The sequence below is a fragment of the Doryrhamphus excisus genome, chromosome 19 (genome assembly GCF_030265055.1).
Source record: "Doryrhamphus excisus isolate RoL2022-K1 chromosome 19, RoL_Dexc_1.0, whole genome shotgun sequence".
Taxonomy (NCBI): domain Eukaryota; kingdom Metazoa; phylum Chordata; class Actinopteri; order Syngnathiformes; family Syngnathidae; genus Doryrhamphus; species Doryrhamphus excisus.
Window position 1 is genome coordinate 13,487,501 of NC_080484.1, and position 27,333 is coordinate 13,514,833.

The following is a 27,333-nucleotide window of genomic DNA, read 5'->3' on the forward strand; positions in this document are numbered from 1 at the left end:
GCTACACAACACTTGGACCTCCACACAGTATGTTTGGACTAAGAAAACTGAAAAACTCAAAAAAAACTTTTTTACCATTATCGCCTTTTCACATAATATTGTGATATTTTTTTAGATAAAGAAACTTTTTTTTAAATAATTCCACATATTATTACAATTTTTACTCTTATCTATAAAAGTCTATAAAATAAAATATTTCTTGAGATTCCTCTCATAATATTCAGACTTTTTTTTTTGCTGAATTCTGACTTGGACACAATATTGCAGTATTGTCATTAATGTACTTTATTTTTTTTTCAGTCCATCCTCAGGAATGTCAAACTTATTTTAGACTAGTTTTCATTTTCCATTTCTCACTTCATTTAGGACTCCACGTTCCATGTAGGACTTAAATTATTGGAAATAATTTCCTGACAAGTCTTGACTCACTCTTCTGAGGGGTGAAGACCTCATCGGGGCGTTTGCAGTAATGTGTTCCGTCATGGTCTTCTGTCCCACGTTGGACGGGAACCGAGCACTGAGCGTCCTGGTTGCTGCGTTCCGCCTCCTTGATCCGTCCGTTGTGAACGATGACGATGTCTTCTTGAGTTCTTCTGGACCGCAGACTCCATACGTGATAGCAGACCAAATCGGGACAGGGGAAGGCGATGTCGAAAGTTTCAGCATCATCAGAGTCAGCGTGGGCTCCTGCCAGGCGACGACAGGAAATGAGGTGAGGGTTTAGCTTTGGGAAGATGAACGTTGGAATGGTCTTACCCGCGTCCATGAGAGGAAGCAGCAGCAGCAGAAGATTCGTGACAGCACGATGCAGCATCTTGCACGTGGAAACACGTTCACTGTGGAAATGATGCTTGGTGTCTTTACTCATCAGTGCGCCGACACTTCCTGTTTGGCCAACATCCTCTTAACTGCCATTGGCCTCTTTGTGCAGAGGACAAAGTCACACATCCACATCCAGTCTTTCAGATTTGGTCCCATTTTAAGGGTTTTGGGAAATATTGGATTAAAATACTTCAAAAATGTTAGTAGTAAAAAGTAGCAGTGACTTTATGTAACGTTATGATGCATTTAAGTACATATAATGGATAAAAAAATTGGCATAAAAACGTGAAGGTTAAAAGTATGGTATTTTTTGTCGCTATGCATTTTGAACGATTGGTAACACTGCCGCCTGGTGGCCATGAAAGCTATTGTGCTGTTCATATTGACAACCAACATTCGCCCCCTGCTGGTCATTTTAAGGAAAACAGGTGTCTATAGACAGTGGTAAGCGGCACGTGAAGCAGAATTGGAATATTTTCCTCGTCATGTCGGCATAGAAACCCTGTTTACAATCTTGTAGGTTGGGGTCATAATATTATTAGAGCCCTCAAGACATAAAATAACGCTCCCATAGTCACTTTTACACTGTTATTAGCCAAAATATATATATTTTTTCTGGACAGGGGGACACACGCTCAGCACAACACCCCGAGGACGAAGACTGTCTTGTGCTTTTTCCAGTTTTTACCTCTAAAATGTTGATGTGGACGGGCAAACTATTTATTTGGGGTACCATTGCCCCCTTTTGACCCGGTTTAGAGCTTCCCCTTTGGCAATAAAGTGCAGGATAAGAATAAAAAGCCATCGAATTAAAGTGCTGCTGTAGCAGTGTCACATTGAATGTGTCCCGGAAGGAACCTTAGTGAGTTGGTTCACCCACCCACAGCTAATGGCCTACATTCACAATAACAACGTCTCTTTCGCCTTTTATTTGTATTTTACTACATTTAGTGAGATAATTTAGCCATTTTATGATAGAACATGCTTAGTGTAGACTAAAACTAAGTCCAATTTGCTTCATCATGCATTTTTTAACTAATAGGCCGTATCAACCCCAAATCAATGCCTATATTAATTTTTTAAACGGATTCTCTCTCCCCCTTGTGGCAAATAAAAGTGGTGCAACTGTCACCGAAGGTTTAAAAAAGCCTAATTTTAGACCAGTGAAAACGACATGAAAAGTGGAAATGTGTGAAAATATGTCATCCAACACATCGGACATGATTTCATTCATCTATTTATTCAGCTCATTATTCCAAACTATTTTGTCAAACCATTTGTCGCTGTTCACAAATAAAAATAGAAAATCTATGTACTTTTAAGTTAAACTCTCACAAACAACCGATCAAAATAAAATGTTTCAATCTGTACACTTCTATCAGCATGAAAAATAGCTCTGTATACGCTTTTTTTTTTTTACAGCTCGGCTTGTCTGATTGGCCAACAGTTGTATTGCCGTACAGGCTGTATGGTAGGAAAGTCGTATGGGATGTACGGTACGGTATGCTAGCATACGGTGGTAGTGTACCATAGGATAGTCATACAGGAGGTATGCTAGCATACGGTGGTCGTGTACCATAGGAGAGTCATACAGGAGGTATGGTAACATACGGTGGTAGTGTACGATAGGATAGTCATACAGGAGGTGTGGTAACATACAGGAGGTATGGTAACATACAGCGGTAATGTACCATAGGATAGTCATACAAGAGGTATGCTAACGTATGGCAGGAGTGTACCATAGACAGGAGGTATGGTAACATACAGCGATAATGTACCATAGGATAGTCATACAGGAGGTATGGTAACATACAGCGATAATGTACCATAGGATAGTCGTACAGGAGGTATGCTAGCATACGGTGGTAGTGTACCATAGAATAATCATACAGGCGGTATGGTAACATACAGGAGGTATGGTAACATACAGGAGGTATGGTAACATACAGCGGTAATGTACCATAGGATAGTCATACAAGAGGTATGCTAACGTACGGCAGTAGTGTACCATAGGATAGTCATACAGGAGGTATGGTAACATACAGCGATAATGTACCATAGGATAGTCATACAGGAGTTATGGTAACATACGGTGGTACTGTACCATAGAATCATACAGGCGGTATGGTAACATACAGGAGGTATGGTAACATACAGCGGTAATGTACCATAGGATAGTCATACAGGAGGTACGCTAATATACGGCGGTAGTGTACCAAAGAGTGACGTATGTTGTGGCGTGTTGTTCATACATGAGGTTTGCTACGGTAGCTCCTTGTTGTTTCAAGGCTATCTTTATTGTCGTTAGGAGGAAGTTTTACAAAGGTCAAAGGGCCACAACCAAAAGAAAAAAAGCATCATTTCATGAGAACGCCACAATCGTAGTGGGGAAAAATGTTAGAATTTAACGCAGTATTTATTTCCTCGCAACTTTTGTCTTTATTTTTGTCCAACTATGACTTTTAGTGGAAATATTCCAACTTTAGTTTAGTCAAATGAAAATGCAACTATTGTAACTCTCAACCTTTCAACACAACTTTGCTCTTTGTGTAATTCATCAATATCTTCTCATACAATCAGACTTTTTTTTTCTAAGATTCTATTCTTGTCCAACATTTTTGTGGAAATGTTCCAACTGTATTATAAAAAAGATTTGAAGATGAGGTTTTTCTGTTATTCTTTGCTTGCGGCCCTCCTCCTCCTCCTCCTCCTCCTCACAGTTGTAAATGTTCAAGTGTCTCAGTAGGAAAACAGAAAACGAACAATACATTGCGCCCATCATATTCTTGTTTCTAGTGCATGTGGGACGTCCCACTATCTATGGACGTAGATCTACAAAAATAACGCCTCCGCTTTGAGTGTGCACCATATCTTTGCAGAAAACATTCAGGATTGAAGATTGGGACTAAAATCCATCAGAGACGAAACCACTTTAACATAATTTAGTCCTTACTAAAAAAAACAACAGTAATTAAAAAGCCCCAATCCAGATTAGGTGCAATATAATCCACCACTGGAACATAAATACAGTACATTCATCAGGTATGAATCCTTTCAACCAATGGACACCTAGACCTTCTGCTGCGTTCACACGTGTGCTTTGCTATAGAACATGTGCATTCGCATAACGTAAGGAATCGACTTTCATAACATCAAAGACGTCAACCCAAAATGCTTTGTGTTGGCTAGCATACGTATGGTAGCTTCATATTCATATTATACAACAAAAGCTTGTAAAATATACTTTGAGATTTAATGACAACTACGTGTCATAGGCAGGCTAAATTTCACCAAAAGCTTGTAAAACAGAATTTTAAAGTGCTTTCATCACAAATTACATAACTTTACGCAAATATTCCAAAGACAGGCGCCGTCTGCTCTGAGGAATACATAAGTTATTTTCATGTTCTCATATTTTCAGCAAGTGAGATTTCACCCCAAAATTGTAAAATATACTTTTAAAGTGCTTTGGTGCCATCAAACATGACGCAGTGCATAAATAAAGTAGGTTGTTTTTATATTCTGCTGCTTTTACCAGCATACCTTTCACCAAAAGCTTGTAAAATATAATTTAAGAGCTTTCATCACTGACAATATTTCCGATATTCCAAACCAAAATGCCGCCTGCTGCGAGTTGAATAGTTCAGTTATTTTCATATTTGGATTCTTTGACCAATTTAGGTTTCACCAAAAGTATGTACAATCTACTTTTACAGAGCTTTTGTGATGTATTGCGGAGAATAACTCGTTGTAACGTTGTTTGCTAGTTTGAATAGTTTGTTTATTTTCATATTCTGATATTTTAACCATGTTACTTTTCAGCAAATGCTTGTAAAATATACTTTTAAAGAGCTTAATAGAGTGTTTGGTTTGATGCTTGTGTTCACTGAGCTCGCTGTAAGGGAAGCAAACGTGACACGTGTGAACGCAGCCTCGATCCCTTTCCTGGTCCCTGCATGCTGCCCGCTTCCACGCGATTTGACAGGAACAATGCAGAATAAAGAAGCTTGGGATCAATGAAATATATAATCCATATGTTGGATTGAAATATGCAACTGGCTTATTTAGTGATGCAGCTTTTTCTTCTGTGACGGCCGATGGTCACGCCCTTGGGCAAGGTGCTTTGTTCTCCCCTCATAGGTCAAATCCAGCAAGGCAGGTAGATGTAAGAACATTGATATGCGTATGGAAGTGCATTATATTTGGAGGATGTATGAATGTCGGTGTGAGCTGCGCTGGAAGCTTCCAGGAAGTAAATATGTCGCCGCACCTAACAGGTCAATTATTGCTTGGAAATAAAAAAGCAGCCACGACGGCGGCGCTTCAAGGGTCCGTGGCTCCCTACCTGTCTGTGATAAAGTGCCGTGTAGTTGAAGGCGCGGCGGGCGACCTTTGCCCCTTCACAGGTTGGAGCGTTGGGTCTGAGGTGACTCGCAGTCCCCGGGCGCCGGCTGGGGCCCGCGTGCGTACATGAGGACCAGCGTGACGGTGGCGAAGGTGGCGGCGTTGACGGGGAAGGCTCGCAGAAGCGTGGAGGTGAGCCCCCGCGTGAACACCATGTAGCCCTCGGTGCGCACGCTCTGCCGCACGCAGTCGGCGATGCTGCTGTATCGGTTGACGCCTCCCACGCCGTCGGCCTGGAGACGCGACTTGATCACGTCCACCGGGTAGGTGGACAGCCATGAGACGATGCCCGCCATGCCGCCCGCAAACAGCAGCTTGGGAATCATATAGGGGTCCTCGGGCTCGCATCCCAGGTGACGCGTCAGTACATCGTAGGCCAGGAAGTAGAAGCCGAAGCCGGGAGTCTCGCGGATGAAGGTGGTGACCATGCCCCTGTTGATGCCCCACAGGCCCTCGCGCTTGTAGATGCGAGCCAAGCAGTCCAGAGAGTTCTTGTACATCTTCTTGGATGACTTCATCTCGCCCGTGCCCTGCATTTGCATGCGCGTCTTGGCCAGCTCCATCGGGCAGCAGATGACGCACTGGATGGCGCCGGCGGCCGCGCCTGCTGCAAACTGGTTGGTGGGCGTGTCACGACCTAGCAGCCGCATGGTGTTCCCCTGGACGCCGAAGACGATGGCGTTGATGAAAGTGAGGCCCATCATGGGCGAGCCGATGCCTTTGTACAAACCAAATACCTGCAAGGAGTCACAATCAACACGCTTCAGCATTCCAAATGTTAAACATCTCTTTACGTAAATAACACTTATTTCTAAAAGAAAATGAAAGGTTGTCACCTTTCCTGACACAGAGCAAATCTGTCTAGCATGTAAGGGCATTTAGATCAACAATACTATCTGCCCCAATGGCTGGACGGGACAAAAAAAAAAAAAAAAAAAAAAAAGGTTGTCACATTTCTAAAAAAAAAATTTGGTCAGAGGTTGGTCATGAAAAAATGTGATGGGGTTCACAAATCTACATTTTCAGGGAAAAGCCATTTGTTTTTCTGTAGCCCCTCCTACATACCGACTCCTGGCGCATGATGGACTGGAAGCAGTGAAAGGTTCCACGGTAGAGAGGCTTATTGACATTCTGCACCTGCAGTCTGACCTGGAAGCACACAAGCAAGGTCAAGTTAAGAGTAAAGTACTTGACATGTTTTGTGAGAAAATGAGTCAAAAGTGGCCAATCCTGTGTTTAACATGCACCACTTTTGACAGTAAAAGGAATGTTTTATTTAAAAAATAAAATACCTTTACGGTGTCAAAAGGATGACCAACCAAGACTCCAGCTGCACCTGAGAGCGAGCAAGAAGAATGTGTTAGACATGCCGTCGCTGTTAACATTCCTGTCTTTATTTTATTTACTAACAAACAAGGAATGTGGCCGGCTTGTAGCAGAGGATGACGCCGACATCTCATCCTCCTCCTGCTGAACATCCACACAGGGCAGATCTTCTAGCTAGCACATTCACACTGGATACAAATACAGCGTCAAGACAGGCGGGGTGGGGGCAGGACGTATTTAGATATTAGGAGGTGCTCAAGGACATCCAGTCAAGACAAAAGTCACATGGAACAAGAGCCCTGATAAGAGCCGCACCACAACAATCTGTCTTTATAAAAGACAAGAATGCTCCGTTTTGATTGACAGCGTGTCATCTAAAGCTCGATAATGAATGGGTGCACCATTCAAGTTCAACAACAAATTAATTTTCCCTGAGGCCACATGCCGAAGGACCAATAAAGTTCTAGCAAATAGAAGCTCAATCAAGTTTTTGAATTTGAGATTGACTCAACAGCACCTCTGCTGGCTGGAGCCAAGTACTGCACTCTATTTTGACCTGCCAACTATGAGCTGTGTTTGCTGCACAAGAGTCTCCTGACGTTCCCTGCGTGACATCAAAATTATCAATCTACTGTACAATTCCCTCCAAAAAATAAATATACCATCATCTGACAGTCTATTAATAATTACTCGGCATCACAATCCCCACAAAGGAAGAATTTACTCCTGGCTTTGCAAAAATGTAACACAATAAACCTGAAAAGGAAACAATAAAGTTTTAGAATTGTGACTAAGGAAGGGTAAGTAAGCCAAAAAGCGAGAATGAGGTTGTTCTTGGGTGTCAGAGGTTGTAAACAAACCACGCTACGGTAAAGCTAATCCCACATAAGCACCTGCTCTCGTCACATGACCTGATTGCAAAGACGAGCTCTCAGCTGAGAGCGTCAGGAAAACAACACAAGCATGTGTGTGTGTGTTTGACACAATGACAGCGGCCACTGACCTCCAGCAACCACGACAAAAAACACTAGAGGACGTCACGGTGAACCAAGCGTAGGGTGGACAAAGGCTGGGATTGGCCATTGCAGGGGTGGGTGTGTGGAAAGTTTAACTATCAAGCTAAACTTGACTGATGGGATTTATTTTCTGTCACACCACAAGGACAATGTGACCTTGAGGACAGCATTTGGTGGCTATGTTGACATTTGTGGTTGTGACTGAACTCATTGTAAACTGCAAAAATAGTCACCAAAACTGGACTAATACAGCAGATGCTATACAGAATTGTGTAAAAACTGATTGATGACACTACAACAAAGTTGGAACGTTATGACGTAAAAAAAAAAATCTGAAAATAAAAATATACAACATTACAAGAATTACTTATTGTATTTTTTATAAAAAGTCAATATGGTGAGTTTAGTGAGTCACTTAACAAGAAAAAATGTACTTTTACTAAATTTGATTACAAACCCAATAACGTAATTGACATAATATTGCATCTTATTTGTTGTAACATCTATTGTTACAACATTTCTGTTGTTTTGTAATATTATGATTATGTTGTGCTTTACTCTCTGACTTCAAAGTTGGCAGTGGCGAACCTCTAACCTTTTTACACCACAACACAAGGACAGCGTGGCATACTTGTTTCAGTTAACTTTAGCCCAACACATTCATGTAGTCATTCCCTTTTTTTACTAAGACGCACCTGTGCATGACTTTCGTATCCCATTTCATTTCAATGATGTGGGGCCTACTTTAATGTTGAGGAGACCATGAAATGAAATGAAATGACCATGCCCAACCTTCAAGTGCATGACCTATAAAGACCTGCAGGTCACAACAACAACACACCATGTGTAACACTAGAGGACTGCCCACATCAATCCAATGCATACAGCCTCACCATATTGGAATGCTTCTCCTTGGGTGTGTGAAGGATGTAATTGCATTTGCCAGCTAAGCTAGCAGTGTTGTATGTATTGTGATTTGATTAAAAATGCTGTTGACTAAGCTGCACTCGTATCTATCAATGCTGCACATTGAAGTGAATGGGTCTGCTTTACGAGTGTGCCGTCCTGCGGTGGTATTTTGAAATTGCATTGGTAATCCGGAGGAAGAGTTGCATCACTTCGATCACAGAGGGGCGGGCGGGTCGGTTCGGGACATTGGGCTGGTGTGGGCACAGCAGCAACACATAAAACTAAAGAGACAGGTGAGTCCAGTAGCATCACCACCTGCTAGCTTAGCCTTTAAAGGCGAGCTAGCAAGTGTTGACATGCGATGTGATGTGATGTGATAAAAGACAATTGTTTACCTCCAATGCAGCCAGCCACGAAGTCCATTCCCGTTCCTCACTCCCGAGTCCCTTGGAATAATTCAACCCAACAGAAACACCTTGGCCTTCTTCTATTCCACACTTCGTACTTCCTGGCAGTGTTATCTAGCTAATCTACTAATTGACACGATGTTAGCTAGCTATCACTGGCCAGCGTCTTTCCTCACACCTAACAAAAAATACTTCCGCCTGCAAATAATGTCCCTTTCGCTTAGATTTTGTTGTGTATTTATTTATTTAAAGTAACACATACGCACTCTTGACCTATATGTCCTCGCTCTGTCTTCCGTGTGCTTCAAAGTGGTTGCCTTGGAGGCAGTGGCAGCCTGGGGTGACGTCACAGAAAGAGACCGACAAGGAGGCGGGGTTTATTGGCCCGCGTTGGATTTCTCAGCAATCAGAAGAGAGGAATGACGCCGACACCCTTGCCGTGTTCACTCAGCAGGCATGTGATTGGCTACAGAGTGAAAAGGGCTCCAAGTATTTGAATGAGGTCAGGTGAGAAATGTGTGTTTGATGTTTTGCTTCGAACGCTGTGAGAGAGTATACTTGTATAATTCACAACCGAGTTGGGTGGAATGTGTATATAAACCAAACCGCATTCTGATGGAGTTCTACAACGGCTGTTTTCACTAACATATATGTTCGGCAATTGTCGGCTGAAATCGGACGTGTTCGGTGCTGACCGTTGGAGTGGGTGTTTTTCGTGATCCGGATCATTTGACTCGGCTCCAAAACGCACCTTTAATACTCCGTCCAGCTTTTGTGATTTAACATTTATAAATAAAATGTTGTGTCATTATACCTATAAATGATAGTACGATATATTAGTAATCGGAATTACTCGCTCGAATCATACTAAAAGGCTCTTGATGTGGAAGCGTCTGTTTTGCCAGCTCGTTCGCGAACGACTCCCTACGTTTTGACAGCCAAGGCACGCCTCCCCGGATGTCATGTAATCAGTCAAGGTGACGCCGATGCAGAGAACGATAACAAAGCAGCATGGCCACAAGACGTCGAGTTACAACAATATGTCAGCCACTTACATTCTGACGCGATGCACATCGCCGATTTCGTGTCCGGCTCGTTGGCAGGTAAAGAGCTACACTCCGTGTTGCTGTTAGCCTGCTAGCATACAAGACGCATAGCATGGCATAGCAACTCGTGATGGAACGGTTGATTTATTGCTTTGTTAGAACTATTCACAAACAAACAAACAAAATGTTTGTTCTAATGTTCTATTCAAATATGCAATGCAAAGTCTTTTTCTTTGTATTTTTTTAGGCAGGACGAACCTGAAAAGCCGGTTTAACCACAAAATTCTTCTTTTCTCATATGCTTTGCATACATATACTGTACAGCTAAATTATCCTGGGAGACATATTTTATTTATTGTAAGACTAAAACCTCAACAAATGGCTAATAGAGTTAATTGTTTCAATCGCTGCCGTAAATGCACTAGTCAAAGATCCTCTATACATGAGTAGCGCTCTGCTCTTATTTTGTAGGTGTGTCCAAAGTGTGGCACGTGGCTCGTTGGTATTGGTATTATATACATAGCAGAAATAATCATATTTAAAAAAACAGAAAAAATGGGGAAAATAGAGCAAAAAGACACAATTGAAAGAGACTAGCACAATAACAAAAAAGCTTGTTTTAAAATGTGTAAACAACATTTTTTTAGCCTTTTGTCAAAATAAAAAATATAAAAATGTCAAATTGTCCCCCGTAACCTTAGGATTATTCAGGAAACCATTTGGACACCCCCGCAAAAACGGCCAAAGTCAAAAATAATTGCACACGTTGAAGAATGCCAAGCAATTACAGACATGAGTAGACAAAGTCATGACAAGTTGTGTCATGTGTGCGTCAAGATGTGTGTTGCCGCACCTTGAACTCTGCTTGTGTCCTTAATGTTGTCACTCCCCTGTTGACACACACACACACAGGGGCCTGCGGCGTGGCGGTGGGATACCCTCTGGACACTGTTAAGGTACAAAGTGTTCATGTCAAATATGCAAGCGTGCAAAGCATTTATAACACTCAGTGCATCCCTTTTAGGTGCGGATCCAAACCCAAAGACAATTCACCGGAATATGGCAGTGTGCAGTGGCCACATTTTCCAAAGAAGGGGTAATGAAACGGCAGAAATCCTTCCACCTGTCACTTCTTTTTGTAATAGGAGTATAAAGGTAACTGTAGGGGTGCTATTTTATTTCTAGAGGGCTCTAATTAAACGTTAAAACTGTACTTCGGTCTTGTATTTTGTCTTATTGTGACTACTATATTGGTTAATTGGAATGTAAAAGGAACTGTAAGGGTGTCATGTTGCAAAACCCTATTTAGAAGTTTGTAAACAGGTTTTCTATGCTAATAAATATATGTCATAATATACATATTCCATTTATAATGAATTTCACTTATCATGTTCGGGTCTGGAACCAACAAACCGCCATAAAGGGATTACTGTATTGTATATGTACCTCTATAACAATATATTATACCCTGTGGTGTGTTCAGGTGCACGGCTTCTTCAAAGGCATGCTGCTACCCGTCACCACCATCTCCATGACGTCGTCCGTGGTGTTCGGCACCTACAGGAACTGCCTGCAGTGCCTGAAGCAGGCCAGGGGAGATGCTCATGGCCCCAACACCAAGCTGGAAGTCTTCCTCTCTGGCCTGGCAGGCGGAATAATGCAGGTAACGTGTGGCTGATACAACTAGCTCGCGTAGCTATGTGAGCTACAGTGCTAGCATTACGCTTACAGGTTAGCCTAGATGCTAGAGCTTTGCATAATAACGTCCATTACATTGGTGACAGCACGTGTTTCTTACATGCCCCCTCCCCCTTCCCGGTGAAGACATCAGTGATGTCTCCAGGCGACATGGTCAAAGTGCGTCTTCAGTGTCAGACAGAGTCCATGAGGCGAGGAGGCGTCAAACCCAAGTACCGTGGTCCAATCCACTGCCTGCTGAGCATCGTCAAAGAGGAGGGCGTCCGGGGGCTCTACAGGGGCGCCGGGGCTCTCATGCTGAGGGACGGGCCGTCCTTCGCCACCTACTTTTTGACCTACAGCAGCATTTGTGATTGGCTGACAGAGAGCGGCAGCGGCAGCAAAAAGCCAGGTAAATGATGAGTCATCATATTTGGTAGACGTAATCACACCTCTACTGTCTGGTCCAGCCTGGAGCGTGGTGATGCTGGCCGGAGGCATGGCGGGAATGGCGGGGTGGACCGTCGGCACGCCCATGGATGTCATCAAGGCCCGCCTGCAGATGGACGGCGCCCGGGAGAGGAAGCGCTATCGAGGTTTCTTCCACTGCATCGCGGAGACGGCGCGCACCGAGGGCCCCGCTGTCTTCTTCCGGAGCCTGGGCATCAACTGCCTGCGTGCCTTCCCTGTCAACATGGTGGTGTTTGTCATGTACGAGCTGCTCAGCGGCCTCCTGAGAGCTGCGCCCGACAGCGTGGACACCCCTCGAGTCGGCCTGGAATAACAGTTTACCGCCTTTTCAATCCGCACATGTTTCAGTATTGTCTACAGGCAATGTCTCAAGCAACACATGGTCAAGTACCGGCAAAAATGCTAAGTCATCATGCTAACTTCACACCTGTCCTTTTATGATGTATAGCGAAGCCTGTGGAAGGAGGTTTTCCCTTCATGAAAAGCCATAAGTTAATACTTACTTACATACATACTTATTTTGACACTTTAATGTTAAAATGTCAGGGCTGATACATACTCCTCCATGTTTTAGCTTCCATTGTAGCATTTACAAGCTCAGAAACAAAAGCACTTGTACTGTACATGAAGCAATAGCTACATATGGCCGCCAGAGGGCGTCCGTCCACCAGCCAATTGTTGCTGGAACAAGTTGAACAAGCTGCACGACGCACAACTAGCAACTATTATGCAGGTTTCATCTTTTTAAAACCATTACATAAAAACATGTAGCCTCATCGTTGTAGTCGAAATGTGGGATATAGTAATGTTAAATATATTTAGCATTTATGACAATAATGAAATGTGCCTTTAATGATAATAAAGTGATGCATCTTTGAATTGGTTCACGGCTGCCATAATTGTGTGCTAAATGTGACTTTAACTCTTAGTTAATTAGCACTTTAGATAGCAAATACCGTACGGCAGGGGTGTGCACGCATATCTACGGAGCCCCAGGGGACTTGGAGGGAAAAATGAGTTGAAAAAATAAACTAAACTAAAATTTCGAGAGCTTGGACACTTTTGCGAGATGACGTAATACTTGTGCTAAACTTGTTTCCAGCACTAGCTAGGACCGGATGTTAGCATTTTCTTTTCAAAAGATGAGCCGAATAACCACCACATAATTTAAAAACGCGTTCCTTTAGTTAGGATACTAGAAGCATTTTTATCCGATTTTCGCCATGCTATGACCGGAAGTGTGTCCTGTAGCTTCACAGTTTCACACCTCACAAAAAGTCGTCCTTTCTCCCCCCACATTATTTATTTATGTCCCCTCGGGGCTGCAGACTGAAAAAACTATTTATTTTGTAAAAAAAAAAAAGATGTTTATGGCTCTTAATTGGTTCCCAGACCTGTCCTGGTAAGTGAATTCATAGAATTCTTAATTTATAAATGGAATATTTGCATAGTTGGAGCAAAAGAAACCTGTTCATGACCTTCCAAATACGTTTTTTAAACATTGTTAGAACCCTGTAGACATGAAATAACGCTCCCATTTATACTCATATTACCCAATATGGTTGACATAATGACAGTAAATACAATACTACAGTACTATACAAAAATATACAGCGTAATACTGCGTAGACTGACGTGTTAGCATTGTTCCTTTGCACTTCCGGTTTATCTTTCTTTCTCAACACAGTAGCATTACTGACACTTAGTGGCCAGTGTGGAATACTACACATCATTCAACGTCTTTGAACGCATCCATCTGAATGCTATTAGTATTTTTACTTCACTTAGCCCTTTTTATGATTAAAAAGACCAATAATAGGCCATATTTATGTATGTGTTGATATAATGATGGTATGAACAACAACAACTCTAAAACGTCAAACATGTCCAATACTTTGAAGTGAAAGCAATATTTTGAAGTAAAAACTCATAAATAAGCTGATGTGAAAATACAGTAATGTTGCGAAGCATGAATACACCCATATTTTAAAGTAAAAGTAAGAATTGATAAGTATGTTGAAGTAGAAACCAGAAATACCTCTCGGTAAGGGCAATATATTTGAAGTGAGAGGAGAGCAAAATGGCTGCTGACCAGTAAAAGGAAGCTGGTGGCAGAAGTGAAAGATGCCGTAAAGCGGACACTTTAATGAGATCCACGGCTGATATGATTACGAGTCTGAGGGCATCGTCACGATATCACGTCCTCACTTTAACGCCTAGTTGTGAGCTTTAACGGTGACGCAATAAAAGGCCCCGGAGACAGTTGGCATCACGTCCGCTCGCCGTTTGGTCCTCGTAGGCCGCAGTTTGGTGCCTGGGCTATTTTGGGAGGTGAGCGTGTCCCGCGGGTGACGCGTGCTGCTGGGTAAATCTGCAGCAGGAGCTCACGCAGGGCGGCCGGGGCCTGTTGCAAAAGGCCTCATGGGGCATCAATCAGCATAGACGTGGAGGAGGGGGAGGAAGGGAAAGAGGGGCGAAGGACGGGGCGGTGAAATCACGATATCTACGTTACGGGGCACGCCATATACAAATACAGCGTGCCCTTCCAACTCCGTACACTAGATGGCATCTAGTCAGATTGCTACAGCTGAAGAAGAAGACGTAGCAGGAGGGATCAGTAAAGCCAACTTAGCCCCCCCACACACACAAACACACACATTATCTTTTGGGAGCTCTGACAAGAAAGACAAATTATGTTGGGTAAAATACTTACATGAAGTAAAAATGCAACAATACTTATATTTTGAAACATCCATTCATCCATATTAAAAGCAGTATTTTGATGTCAAAATAGAGAAATATTTGGAAGTGAAGGTAACACGGTGGTGTTTTGATGTATTTATACCCGTGAAGAACCTGGAAGAGAGCGGCTGGGGCTATTTCCTGGAAACAGCCCATTTAAGTGAAGGCGCACTCATGTCAACTAAATCCATCACTTGGAGGGGCAATGTTGCGTTCAAGGGCGAAAAGGACTCAAATCGGTCTGCAGAATGCACTCCAAGGACTGGAGGCTGGTGGGGGCAGTGTGTGTGTGGGGGGGGGGGGGGGGGTGAAAAGGAACAAATGCGGTGTTGTTGTTTGCAGTGAGCTAAAGATCTTAAAGCGGACGTGTCTAATTAGCGTGTGAAAGTGTGACGGAGACGCTCGTGTTGTGTTATGTGCTTAACCACGGCTGAAACGTTAATAAGTGATGGCGTACATTCTGTATGTTCTGAGCAAGATTAGCCGCCTAAGCCCGTCTACATGACCCCGACCTTTGTTGGCGGCGCCGCCTCGGATATACATACATGCGTAAATACATCAATCAATCAACACAACCGACCCTGATGAACACCATAAACATACAGGAAGTGTATTTACTTTTTACAAAAGCTACTAAAATAATACAAAATGAATATAAAAATACAAAGCGCCATCCCAGTCAAACCCTTGGAGACACTTCGTCATCAGTGGAAGGCAAGGCGTCCCCAAACGGCTGAAATGAGACGTGTGCAGTACACCTGCCAGGCGTCATCCCCGTCATCGCCGTCTGCCGTGAAGGATGGTTCCCCGGGGATGTTCTCCAGCGGCAGACGGCGGGTGGAAGATGAATGCAGCGATGTGCAGACACATCTTGGATGAACCTTGACCCCAGGCTGCGGCCACGGCTCATCTTTCAGCAGGACAACGAGCCGAGCGCACGTTTAAGCCGTGTCTTCGGGAGTCCAGCTCTGGAGTCACATGACAATGGATGCACACGTTACGGGGCACGCCGTATACAAATACAGCGTGCCCTTCCAACTCTGTACACTAGATGGCATTGTAACTCAGATTGCTAGCACACCGCTACAGCTGAAGAAGAAGAAGTAGCAGGAGGGATCAGTAAAGCCAACTTAGCCCCCGACCAACCCAACCATCTTTCAGCAGGACAACGAGCCGAGCGCACGGGAGTCCAGCTCTGGAGTCACATGACAATGGATGCACACGGGGCGGTGTCATCACGATATCTACGTTACGGGGCACGCCGTATACAAATACAGCGTGCCCTTCCAACTCCGTACACTAGATGGCATCGTAACTCAGATTGCTAGCACACCGTTACAGCTGAAGAAGACGTAGCAGGAGGGATCAGTAAAGCCAACTTAGCCCCCAACCATCTTTCAGCAGGACAACGAGCCGAGTGCACGTCCAAGCCGTGTCTTCGGGAGTCCAGCTCTGGAGTCACATGACAATGGATGCACACGGGGCGGTGAAATCACGATATCTACGTTACGGGGCACGCCGTATACAAATACAGCTTGCCCTCCCAACTCCGTACAATAGATGGCATTGTAACTCAACACCTCGACAGCTGAAGAAGAAGATGTAGCAGGAGGGATCAGTAAAGCCAAGACAAATTATGATGGGTAAAATACTTACATTAAGTAAAAATGCACCAATACTTTGAAGCAAAACCAGTATTTTGGTGTCAAAATACTTTATACATGTAATAAATATTTTCAAATATTTTGAAGTAAAACATCCATCCATCTTCTATGCCATATCCTCACTAGGATGGGGGTATGCTGGAGCCTATCCCAGCTGTTTTCGTCCGAGAGGCAGGGTACACCCTGGACTGGTGGCCAGCCAATCACAGGGCACACGGACCAAGCCGATGGAACTAGGGAGGAATGGGCCAAGGTGGACAAAAGGTGCTCGACAAAGGCTGTGCACATGCTATTTTTAATTTTTTTTGTCATTTTGCAACATTAAAAAAAAAACCTTTTCGGAATTTATTTCGGAATAATAATATATCTATAATATATATTATAATAATAATATTACGGAATAAGGCTGAACCATTGCTGTGTATAATGCCTTCTTTCAACATATAGTACATATTAGAATGTAAATAATGATAAAGACAATGATAAATATGACATGGAAAAGTCAGTGCTAACTATTCGGATATGCTGAGGCTGCAGTGATGGAATGGAGGTTCTATTTTTCCAGACGTGGATGAGGTGTACCTAATGTTGTGGCTGACAAGCGTTGTTTATTCAATTTGCAAGTCCAAGCTACATTATCTTATGTTTTTTCAGCACCTCTTAATTCTATTGAGGCATTCAGGCGGGGAGGGTGTCCGCTCCATGCACCCACTTGAACTCGCCCAGGGCTCAGGAGGAGACCGGGCTTCCTTACAAAAGAAGCCTTGTATCCCTTTGGACGAGCGCGTGAGGCCGGCAGCTTTTGTTCGCCTGCGACCAGCTGCCGTTTGATGGCCACCTCCCCTGGACGTGAAAATAATAGCGAGGGCCCAATTAATGACATAAGACATCAGATCATGGAGCGGTGTTTTGGTCCACACCGCATTTGCTTTTAGCCCCGGACATTCTGCGACGTTCCCATGGAGAGACGTCCGTGGCGTAGCCATGTTTGTCCGACAACAACGCTAGCCCACTTTTATAATTGAACTTTTGATGCCGGCAACAAACAAACAAAGGCGCTGTGATGGCCGCTGAAGCATTGAGTTTGACATATGGGTACACGCCGCATGGAAGCAGGAATAATGGCCGACATTCCTCCGTGTCCTGGGCCTTGACGCTCACATAATCGCATCGCTTCGGTGTCTTCACTGCAACAACAGACATGTGTGTGTATGGGGGGGGTTAGCTAATGCGTCCGCCAAGCTGCCTTATTGGGAAAGAACGGTTCTTCCCAGTATGCGTCACCGGAGTCAAATGTAACGCTACGTCTGTTTGTTGGTACGGGTACACACGCCCACACGGTACACGCTACAGGGACAGGAAGTGCTGCTCGTAAGTCACGTGTCTACTACCTAGCACAGGGGTGGGCAAACTACGGCCCGGGGGCCACATGCGGCCCACCAAGCGTTTGAATCCGGCCCGCCAGTTGCTTTCTAAGTAACTTCAACTTTTAACATACAAACTGGCAACATGACTAGCAAGTCGGATGTCTGATTTAGTAAAAAATAAACAACAAAACTGTAAAATTAAATGACATAGTTTGATGTGGTGTGATGTTTAAAGTGCTCCTAAAAAAGGGACATGAGAACATACAACTGATATAGGATAACACTTTTACAGATAAAATTAGACAAATAATTCAAGGAAAATGATAAGCATAAAATAGTGTGTGTGTGTGTTAAATACGTATATGTTCTGGCCCCCCAGACAATTTTGTTAACTCAATGCGGCCCTCGAGTCCAAATATTTGCCCACCCCTGACCTAGCATCATCATCGCTCAAATATATTCTCCGGGCATGCCAGGCCTTTCCGGACTGAGACCAGCGCAGAACATGAAGGCAGAGTGCCGCCATTGTTTTCCGGATGGAGAACCGGGCTGTTCATGCACAACCACAGCAAATAAGAAGCACAATAACAATAAATAACCATGGTCACTAGGTGTCAGTAATGTTACTGTAATGTTGCCACACAAGTAATGACTGTAATGAGACACACAAGCACCAGACTTGTTTCAGACTTGGTTCAACAGCAGGACTCATTAAAACACTTTACCACCGTAACCCGGGCCAAGCTAAAATACAACTTCCTGTCACTTCCTGTCTGCCGGCCACTCGTGAGAAGACATTTATAGTAACACACAAGAGAATCGGTCTTAATAACAGTTTGCCTTATTTTCTCTTATATCAACTATACTAATAATAGAAGTGTAAATATGACTATAGGGGTGCTATTTTGTGTCCAGAGGCCTCTAATAATGTTTTCATTATTAGATAATGTAATAATGATATAAGGGATTACTGCATATGGTTTCATGTTGTCATAGATAATGGAGAATAACCGCTCCAGCATCGCATCACTAGATTGAAATACGCCTTTGTTATATTTCTATGCTTATTTGTCATGTGACTCGTTTATTTACTGGTCCAAGGCTGCTTTTTTTTCCAAGCATGTCGGCCATCACGCCTGAGCGAGCTCATTCTCCGGAGGACGGGACACGTCTGTCACACACACACACACACAGAGAGAGAGCAGCCAGGTTTCTTTCACACACTAATACGCTTGTGTCTTACAGTAAAGTTCACACCGGGTCAGGTTGGGATGGTGGCAGAGCCCCCCCACCCCGCCCCCATAGTCGTCATAGCGAAGAGTAAACAGGTCACACAAAGCGGGACACAGCGGGCCGGTGCTGGTATTCTTTGGGTGTAGATGCTGGCCTACTGTGATGTCCTTTGTGAGGGGGAAGCCTTTTGCTTCGGGGGAGCGTCTCCAGCGGGGTCATGAGAACAAACCTTATTAAGCCTCACCCTGGCATCCAGCTGACCCGGCGGTGCCCACAAACGGAACAGCGCCGCTCATTGACTTTGACCGTTCTGCCTTCGACTCAATGAGAGGCTGACCCGCTTCCACCTCCCGAGGGCCGAGCGGGTCGGTTTAACTCGCTGGCGGCACGGTCGCTATGTTGCACATATTTTCATTAGACGGGAAAAAAGCCTCATTAGAGAAGAAAGCCATACATGGTAGAGAATGAAAGCGCCATTAAGGTACTCCCGTGTGGAACCCAACACAATGGAGGGGGTGGAGGGGGGGTCCTGTCCATGCATCAATTATACCAACAGTTCTTTATTTGGCACTTCATCCATGTACCAACCCCCCCAACATCAAACCATGCATCCATCTGACACCCATGAATCCTCTATAGTATGCATTATCCAACCTCCACCATCACCTAGCATCAATAGCTATCTGTCCATTCATCATCTCTCGTTATCTTATCCGTCGTCCACTGACAGCTTGATGCATCCGTGCCATCATCCAACATAGTCCACCATCCATCCATCAGCATTCTGCAAATGTGCTTGCACGTGGACCTTCTGCTCATTGGTCTTGTCCTAAAATGCTAAAATGCCAAAAGCCAAAGCGTTCTAGCATAATGACCCGACCAGCCTGACTGCTTCGTGTCTAGAAAGCATTAAGTCTGCGTCCGGTAAACCGCTGTGACCTCCCCCAGGGAGCAATCCGTGTTCATTTCACGTCACGGCTGGGGACTCCATAAGCACCAGTCAATGTTTATCAAGGAGCTTTTAGTACAATACACTCCATTGCAGCGCCACAGCAAGGGGGGGTTGGGGGGTTGGGGGGCAGCCAAAGGGATCAGCAGCAATAATGAACTAATACGCTCAAGTCAAGTCAAGTACATAGCGTATGATATGTACAATCAGGGCGGCATGGCGGTCTAGTGGTTAGCGCGCAGACCTCACAGCTAGGAGACCAGGGTTCAATTCCACCCTCGGCCATCTCTGTGTGGAGTTTGCATGTTCTCCCTGTGCATGTGTGGGTTTTCTCCGGGTACTCCGGTTTCCTCCCACATTCCAAAAACATGCTAGGTTAATTAGCCACTCCAAATTGTCCATAGGTATGAATGTGAGTGTGAATGGTTGTTTGTCTATATGTGCCCTGTGATTGGCTGGCCATCAGTCCAGGGTGTACCCCGCCTCTCGCCCAAAGACAGCTGGGATAGGCTCCAGCACCCCCGCGACCCTAGTGAGGAAAAAGCGGTAGAAAATGAATGTACAATCAGTCACCGAAGGGAACTCTGGCCTTCTTAAAAAAAAGTTTCTATCAGGATTAGTCAAGCAGCCTCTCATCACACGCTTCATCAACGAACGGCAGGAAGGAAGTCATAAAGTTCAGACAACAACATAATGTTCATATCGCTTCTTGGTCAGACGCCGCTGAACCTTTAAGACGGAAAGCAGGGTGAAATTGATGATTATAGCCAGCAAATGGAACAAGTGTAGATCAATAATAATCCCTCACACAAAAGCCTATTAGCTTCATTTGGCAATTAGGCTACTTGAAATAAGATCCACAACTCTTTCCAAATCCAAAGTAAGCATTGCAAATATTTGGATAGCAGATTATGTAGTCAGTCATAGAGTTAACATGGATGACATATTTTATATTATTACATATTATTATTCATGTGTGCCTTGGATCCAACCCGAGTTCAACTGGGCTCAGAAGTCTATGACTTGGGACCTGACTTACACTTGCATGTCTTTACTCCAGACCTGAGATTAAACACTTGAGACTTGACTTGGACTTGCACATCGTTACTTGAGACCTGAGGTTAAAGACTTGACTCGGACTTTGATATCTTTACTCGAGACCTGAGGTTAAAGTCTTGACTCTGACTTTGATATCTTTACTCGAGACCTGAGGTTAAAGACTTGACTCGAACGTTGATACCTTTACGCAAGACCTGAGGTTAAAGTCTTGACTCGGACTTTGATATCTTTACTCGAGACCTGAGGTTAAAGACTTGACTCAAACGTTGATATCTTTACTCGAGACCTGAGGTCAAAGACTTGACTCGGACTTTGATATCTTTACTCGAGACCTGAGGTTAAAGACTTGACTCAAACGTTGATATCTTTACTCGAGACCTGAGGTCAAAGACTTGACTCGGACTTTGATATCTTTACTCAAGACCTGAGGTTAAAGTCTTGACTCGGACTTTGATATCTTTTCTCAAGACCTGAGGTTAAAGACTTGACTCTGACTTTGATATCTTTACTCGAGACCTGGGGTTAAAGACTTGACTCGAACGTTGATATCTTTACTCGAGACCTGAGGTCAAAGACTTGACTTGGACTTTGATATCTTTACTTTAGACCTGAGGTTAAAGACTTGACTCGAACGTTGATATCTTTACGCGAGACCTGAGGTTAAAGTCTTGACTCGGACTTTGATATCTTTACTCGAGACCTGAGGTTAAAGACTTGACTCAGACTTTGATATCTTTACTCGAGACCCGAGGTTAAAGACTCTGACTTTGTGTGCCTTGGGTCCATAAGCGTATGTTGCCTGATGCACAAATTTCAGCCAGGATTGTCAGAAGCGCCGCCCTGCGCCCAAAAGCTCTTTAATGAGCGGCAGTGAGTCACTTCTTCAAACACATCTCTGTACAGTTTGTCTTCCTCGTCGGCTCAATGTAAACACACGGGAGAGGCCTCAGTCAATAAGACTTTCCCTGTCACCACACTGCCACCGCTAACAAAACAAACTGACAAAATCTACAAATAAGGCCAAAAACACAGGACATCATGTTGCTACTTTCTATGTTTCCCCCCCCCAAAAAAAAACAATAACAGCAATTTTTAACACTGAAAAAACAGCAAATTCAAATAAAATATATGCATATTTATTTATTCATGATTGAGCTGCTTAGCCCGGTTCATCCGTGGTTACTGTAGTGCTTCTCAAATAGTGGGGTGGGCCTCCCGAGGGCGGTGAACTGATGGTGGGGGTGGGGGAGGGGGGGCAGGAAGGACTTTCAATATTAGTGCAGACCTGCCAACCTGTATGTTTTACATGTTGGAATTGAACTCTTAGACACGCTGCTGTGCTTCGCTGCGAGTTCAAATGGGGGGGGGGGGGGGGGGGGGGGGCGTTAGTGCAACAGCGCCTTGACTATCGCCCCCCATGCGATAGTTATTCCCATGTTATTGTAACTTTATTTCCATTATATCACAACTTTATTTCCACAATATTATGACTTTATTTCCATTATGTTATTCATATTATATTGTGATTTTATTCCCATTATATTCAGATTTTATTCCTGAAATATTCTGACCTTATTCCCAACATAAATTTCCAAAGATAATGACTTTATTTGGTTTTATTTCTCATTATATCCATTATGCTTATTAAATGATAAAGTCATCAAAAATCATATGAGAAGTGGCCAGCCAGACACGACTGACCAGTACAGGGTTGACCCCGCCTTTCAGCTGGGATATCCATATCATAGAAGATGGATGGATGGACTTTGTTCTCAGTTCTACAGCTGATTTTTCCCATTTTTTAAATTTTCCAAATATTTCAACTTTCTACTTCAATAATAATAATAATTAATGATAAAATTATGACTTTATCCCCATAATATTATAAGATGTGCCCCATATTTAGTTTTGGTCCTCATGATATTATGGCATTAAAAAAAAAAAAGAGATTAATTAATTTCATTCGTATTTCCACTCTACTCAATTGTGCTAATTCTTGTAAAATGGTGGATCTTTTTCATGACTAAATGACTTTTTTCTCTTCCTATTCATTTCCATTATTGAGGTAACAATTGTGCTGGTTTTAGCTGTTTAGCCTGTAAGGCTTCGGGCTGCAAATGACCCCGGGCCGCACCTTGGAAACGCCTGGTTTAAGGCTTTGGTTATTTAAAAAAAATTAATGCCTAAAACACATCAATCACAGCCAAAAAAAACCCAAAAAACAAAAACAAACCAAATGAAAGAAAATCAAAACGCTCCTCTTGTGCTGTCATGACTCGCTAGTGCCTCCAGAGGAAGCCATCTATACTACAATGAATTCTAATATTAGCACGTTTCTTCCATAGAACAACGGCACAAAGAGAGTGAGCCCTTTTCTTTTGTGGGTGGAGGCGGGGCTGCTAGCATACACACGGAGTGTAACGTATTGGAAATTCATTCATTCATTTTCTACCGCTCATCCTCACGAGGGTCGCTGGAGCCTATCCCAGCTGTCTTCAGGCGAGACACGGGGTACACCCTGGACTGGTGGCAAGCCAATCACAGGGCACATATAGACAAACAACCATTCACACTCACATTCATACCTATGGACAATTTGGAGTGGCCAATTAACCTAGCATGTTTTTGGAATGTGGGAGGAAACCGGAGTACCCGGAGAAAACCCACGCATGCACGGGGAGAACATGCAAACTCCACACAGAGATGCATGAGGGTGGAATCAAACTCGGGTCTCCTCGCTGTGTGGCCGCCGTGCAGCCGAGTAGATGGTAACATATTGTTATATAATTTTTCACGGTAGCCTCGCTGAATGCATCTATTAACGTCCAATCAGGTTTGAGAACAAACAAACGAGGGTGTGGATCAACACTCTTAGACTTGTCACACTGGTCTCGTGTATTTCATGTCATTGTGTTTGTCACACGGACTAGTCTTTCATTGTTCACATCTAACCCCTCTAACCCTAGTTCAACTGGACTCAGAAGTCTATGACTTGGGACTTGTCTCCAACTGTCTGGACCTGACTTACACTTGCATGTCTTCACTCGAGACGTGAGATTAAACACTTGAGACTTGACTTGGACTTGCACGTCGTTACTTGAGACCTGAGGTTAAAGACTTGACTTGCATACTTTTAGTCAATGAGGTCAAAGACTTGACTCTGACTTGGATATCTTTACTCAAAACATGAGGTGAAAGACTTGACTCGGACTTTGATATCTTTACTCGAGACCTGAGGTTGAAGACTTGACTTGGACTTTGATATCTTTACTCGAGACCTGAGGTCAACGAACTGACTCTGACTTTAATATCTTTACTCGAGACCTGAGGTTAAACACTTGACTCAGACTTTGACATCGGACTTTGATATCTTTACTCGAGACCTGAGGTTAAAGACTTAACTGGAACTTTGATATCTTTACTCGAGATCTGAAGTCGAAGACTTGACTCTGACTTTGATATCTTTACTCAAGACCTGAGGTTAAAGACTTGACTTGGACTTTGACATCGGACTTTGATATCTTTACTCGAGACCTGAAGTCAAAGACTTGACTCTGACTTTGATATCTTTACTCGAGACCTGAGGTTAAAGACTTGACTCGGACTTTGATATCTTTACTCGAGACCTGAGGTTGAAGACTTGACTTGGACTTTGATATCTTTACTCGAGACCTGAGGTCAACGAACTGACTCTGACTTTAATATCTTTACTCGAGACCTGAGGTTAAACACTTGACTCAGACTTTGACATCGGACTTTGATATCTTTACTCGAGACCTGAGGTTAAAGACTTAACTGGAACTTTGATATCTTTACTCGAGATCTGAAGTCGAAGACTTGACTCTGACTTTGATATCTTTACTCAAGACCTGAGGTTAAAGACTTGACTTGGACTTTGACATCGGACTTTGATATCTTTACTCGAGACCTGAAGTCAAAGACTTGACTCTGACTTTGATATCTTTACTCGAGACCTGAGGTTAAAGACTTGACTCGGACTTTGATATCTTTACTCGAGACCTGTGGTCAAAGACTTGACTTGGATATCTTTACTCGAGACCTGAGGTGAAAGACTTGACTCTGACTTTTAGATCTTTACTCAAGACCTGAGGTCAAAGACTTGACTCGGACTTGGATATCTTTACTCGAGACCTGAGGTCAAAGAACTGACTCGGACTTTGATATCTTTACTCGAGACCTGAAGTTAAAGACTTGACTCGGACTTTGACATCGGACTTTGATAGCTTTAGTCGAGACCTGAGGTTAAAGACTTGACTCAGACTTTGATATCTTTACTCGAGACCTGAGGTTAAAGACTTGACTCTGACTTTGATATCTTTACTGGAGACCTGAGGTTGAAGACTTGAATCGGACTTTGATATCTTTACTCGAGACCTGAGGTTAAAGACTTGACTCGGACTTTGATATCTTTACTCAAGACCTGAGGTGAAAGACTTGACTCGGACTTTGATATCTTTACTCAAGACCTGAGGTTAAAGACTTGACTTGGACTTTGACATCGGACTTTGATATCTTTACTCGAGTCAAAGACTTGACTCTTGACTTTGATATCTTTACTCCAGACATGTGGTTAAAGACTTGACCTGCATGTTTTATTTGAGACCTGAGGTTAAAGATTTGAGACACGACTTGCAAGTATGATCAGGTACTGACTTCATGACTACAGTATGACCAGTATTACCAGGTACTGACTTCATGACTACAGTGTGACAAGTATGCCCAGGTACTATCAGGTAAATCTGTTACATAAATCTGTTCATGTTAGGCTACGACGTTAGCTCATTTGTCGAGGTGGAAGTCCCATATAAGAGGAGGAAGCGGTCCAACAAGAGACACTAGCGCCGAGGTCGTGTCCTCAGTCGTTGGCGTGCCGGCAGTCCAGGAAGTGAAGTTCATAGCGTGCGTGTGGCCTCTCATCGTGATGAGTTAACGTTCATTACAGCTTTGGCCGTCTACCGCACAGACGTAACACGGGAAGAAGCTTCGCCCGCCAAGACACGAGGGCGTCGCACTCGAGGAAGCCAGGCAGCTCCCTTTAGTCGCTTCCCGACGATGTCATGAAAAAGAGGAGCCGTCTGTGTTTGCATAGTTTGCATTCATGCCGCGGCACGGCGCATCGGTCCGTGAGTTATGTGAGCGCCTGCTGCCAAGAGGTGGGGACGGGAGGAAGGTGAGGTGAGGACAGGATGAGAAAGCAGAGTGCATCAGAGGACAGGACAGGAAAAAGGACTTGGCAGCACCACGCCGCTCCACGCGTTCAGCATCATGACATATTCCGTATCAATAAACCCACACGCGTGCTTCAGCATTAAAAGCTCTTCGCTACGTATGTTGGATTCCCAGACGGCACATGAAGTCAATACGAGGTGACGGCTGAGCAGGCATACCGTTGAGGGTCGTTCACCTCTCACCTCGCCGAGAGCGGTAAGGCAGCGTGTGCTGATAAGCAGGGTACACACTGTACATGCGGTACAGTATGGAAAATGTTTGGATTCCCTCAGGCTGGCTGGCTGGCTGACATCGACATAAGCGGTTGTCGACATAACCCAAAGCAGCCCAAGAAAAGAAAATATTATAATAATATTATTTTCACATAATTATAATATTATAATATTACCAGTATATTATAACTTAATTTCCCCCAAATTACAACTTTATTTCCTTTTCTTGAGGTATTTTTTCTGGGATGTTTAAATTGTACGTATGAAACCGAAATTACATTTTTTTTGTCTTAATATTTTGACTTGATGTTTTCTTCCAATTCTGCTGTTTATTTTTTAATTTTCCCAACTAGTTCTTCCTATCGTTATGGTTTAATGAACAGGATATTAGCCTAATATTGGAACTTCAAAAAAATAGTTGATCATTAATGAGATTTAGTTATTATTCTCATGACATTGCAACTTTTGACTTAACATTTTGACTTTATGTATTTATTGTATTTATTATTTTATTATTTTATTATTTTTTTTTTATTATACAATTTGAAATGTTCTTCTAGTAATTAATTTATTGTCGTCATATTTCAACAACCCACTTTCCCACCTTGATTTGGCTCACATACGTAATTTTTCCTCCTAATATTTTATTACTTTATTTTATATATTTATTGTATTTATTATTTTATTATTATTTTATTATTTTTTACTATTTCAATTTGAAATGTTCTTCTAGTAATTACAATTTTATTGTCGTCATATTTCGACAACCTACTTTCCCA

General features: G+C 43.3%; 3 protein-coding genes across 10 annotated transcripts in view; 1 reads left to right on the plus strand and 2 right to left on the minus strand.

Annotated features, from left to right (window-relative positions):
* The window catches only part of LOC131106804 (uncharacterized), a 3,519-nt gene extending 1,621 nt beyond the window's left edge, over positions 1–1,898 (minus strand). The window contains exons 1-2 of one of the 2 annotated variants that reach the window (XM_058056239.1): positions 757–1,898; positions 430–687 (exon numbers count right to left, since the gene is read on the minus strand). In XM_058056239.1, the coding sequence (XP_057912222.1) occupies positions 430–687; positions 757–868 (370 nt within the window). In that variant the 5' untranslated portion in view covers positions 869–1,898. Of the gene's footprint in view, positions 1–429 lie in introns of both variants that reach the window. The other variant, XM_058056238.1, reaches the window with a different exon arrangement.
* A 145-nt stretch (positions 1,899–2,043) lies between these two features.
* The window catches only part of LOC131106805 (mitochondrial basic amino acids transporter-like), a 34,658-nt gene continuing 9,368 nt past the window's right edge, over positions 2,044–27,333 (minus strand). For 2 of the 5 annotated variants that reach the window (XM_058056240.1, XM_058056241.1), the window contains 4 exons: positions 10,784–10,878; positions 6,519–6,562; positions 6,292–6,375; positions 2,044–5,963 (listed from right to left, as the gene is read on the minus strand). In XM_058056240.1, coding sequence (XP_057912223.1) covers positions 5,223–5,963; positions 6,292–6,375; positions 6,519–6,562; positions 10,784–10,878 — 964 coding nt within the window. In that variant the 3' untranslated portion in view covers positions 2,044–5,222. The other 3 variants (XM_058056243.1, XM_058056242.1, XM_058056244.1) reach the window with 3 other exon arrangements.
* slc25a47a (solute carrier family 25 member 47a) lies at positions 8,725–12,942 on the plus strand. 3 transcript variants are annotated; one of them, XM_058056246.1, is made up of 7 exons: positions 8,725–8,770; positions 9,195–9,391; positions 10,843–10,886; positions 10,955–11,026; positions 11,414–11,593; positions 11,755–12,019; positions 12,078–12,942. In XM_058056246.1, the coding sequence occupies exons 2-7, from the start codon at positions 9,382–9,384 to the stop codon at positions 12,389–12,391; spliced, it is 885 nt and encodes a 294-aa protein (XP_057912229.1). In that variant the 5' UTR covers positions 8,725–8,770; positions 9,195–9,381; the 3' UTR covers positions 12,392–12,942. The 3 variants fall into 3 exon arrangements, with proteins under 3 accessions (XP_057912229.1, XP_057912230.1, XP_057912228.1); XM_058056247.1 differs by having other exon boundaries at positions 9,195–9,386; XM_058056245.1 differs by lacking the exons at positions 8,725–8,770; positions 9,195–9,391 and adding an exon at positions 9,806–9,987.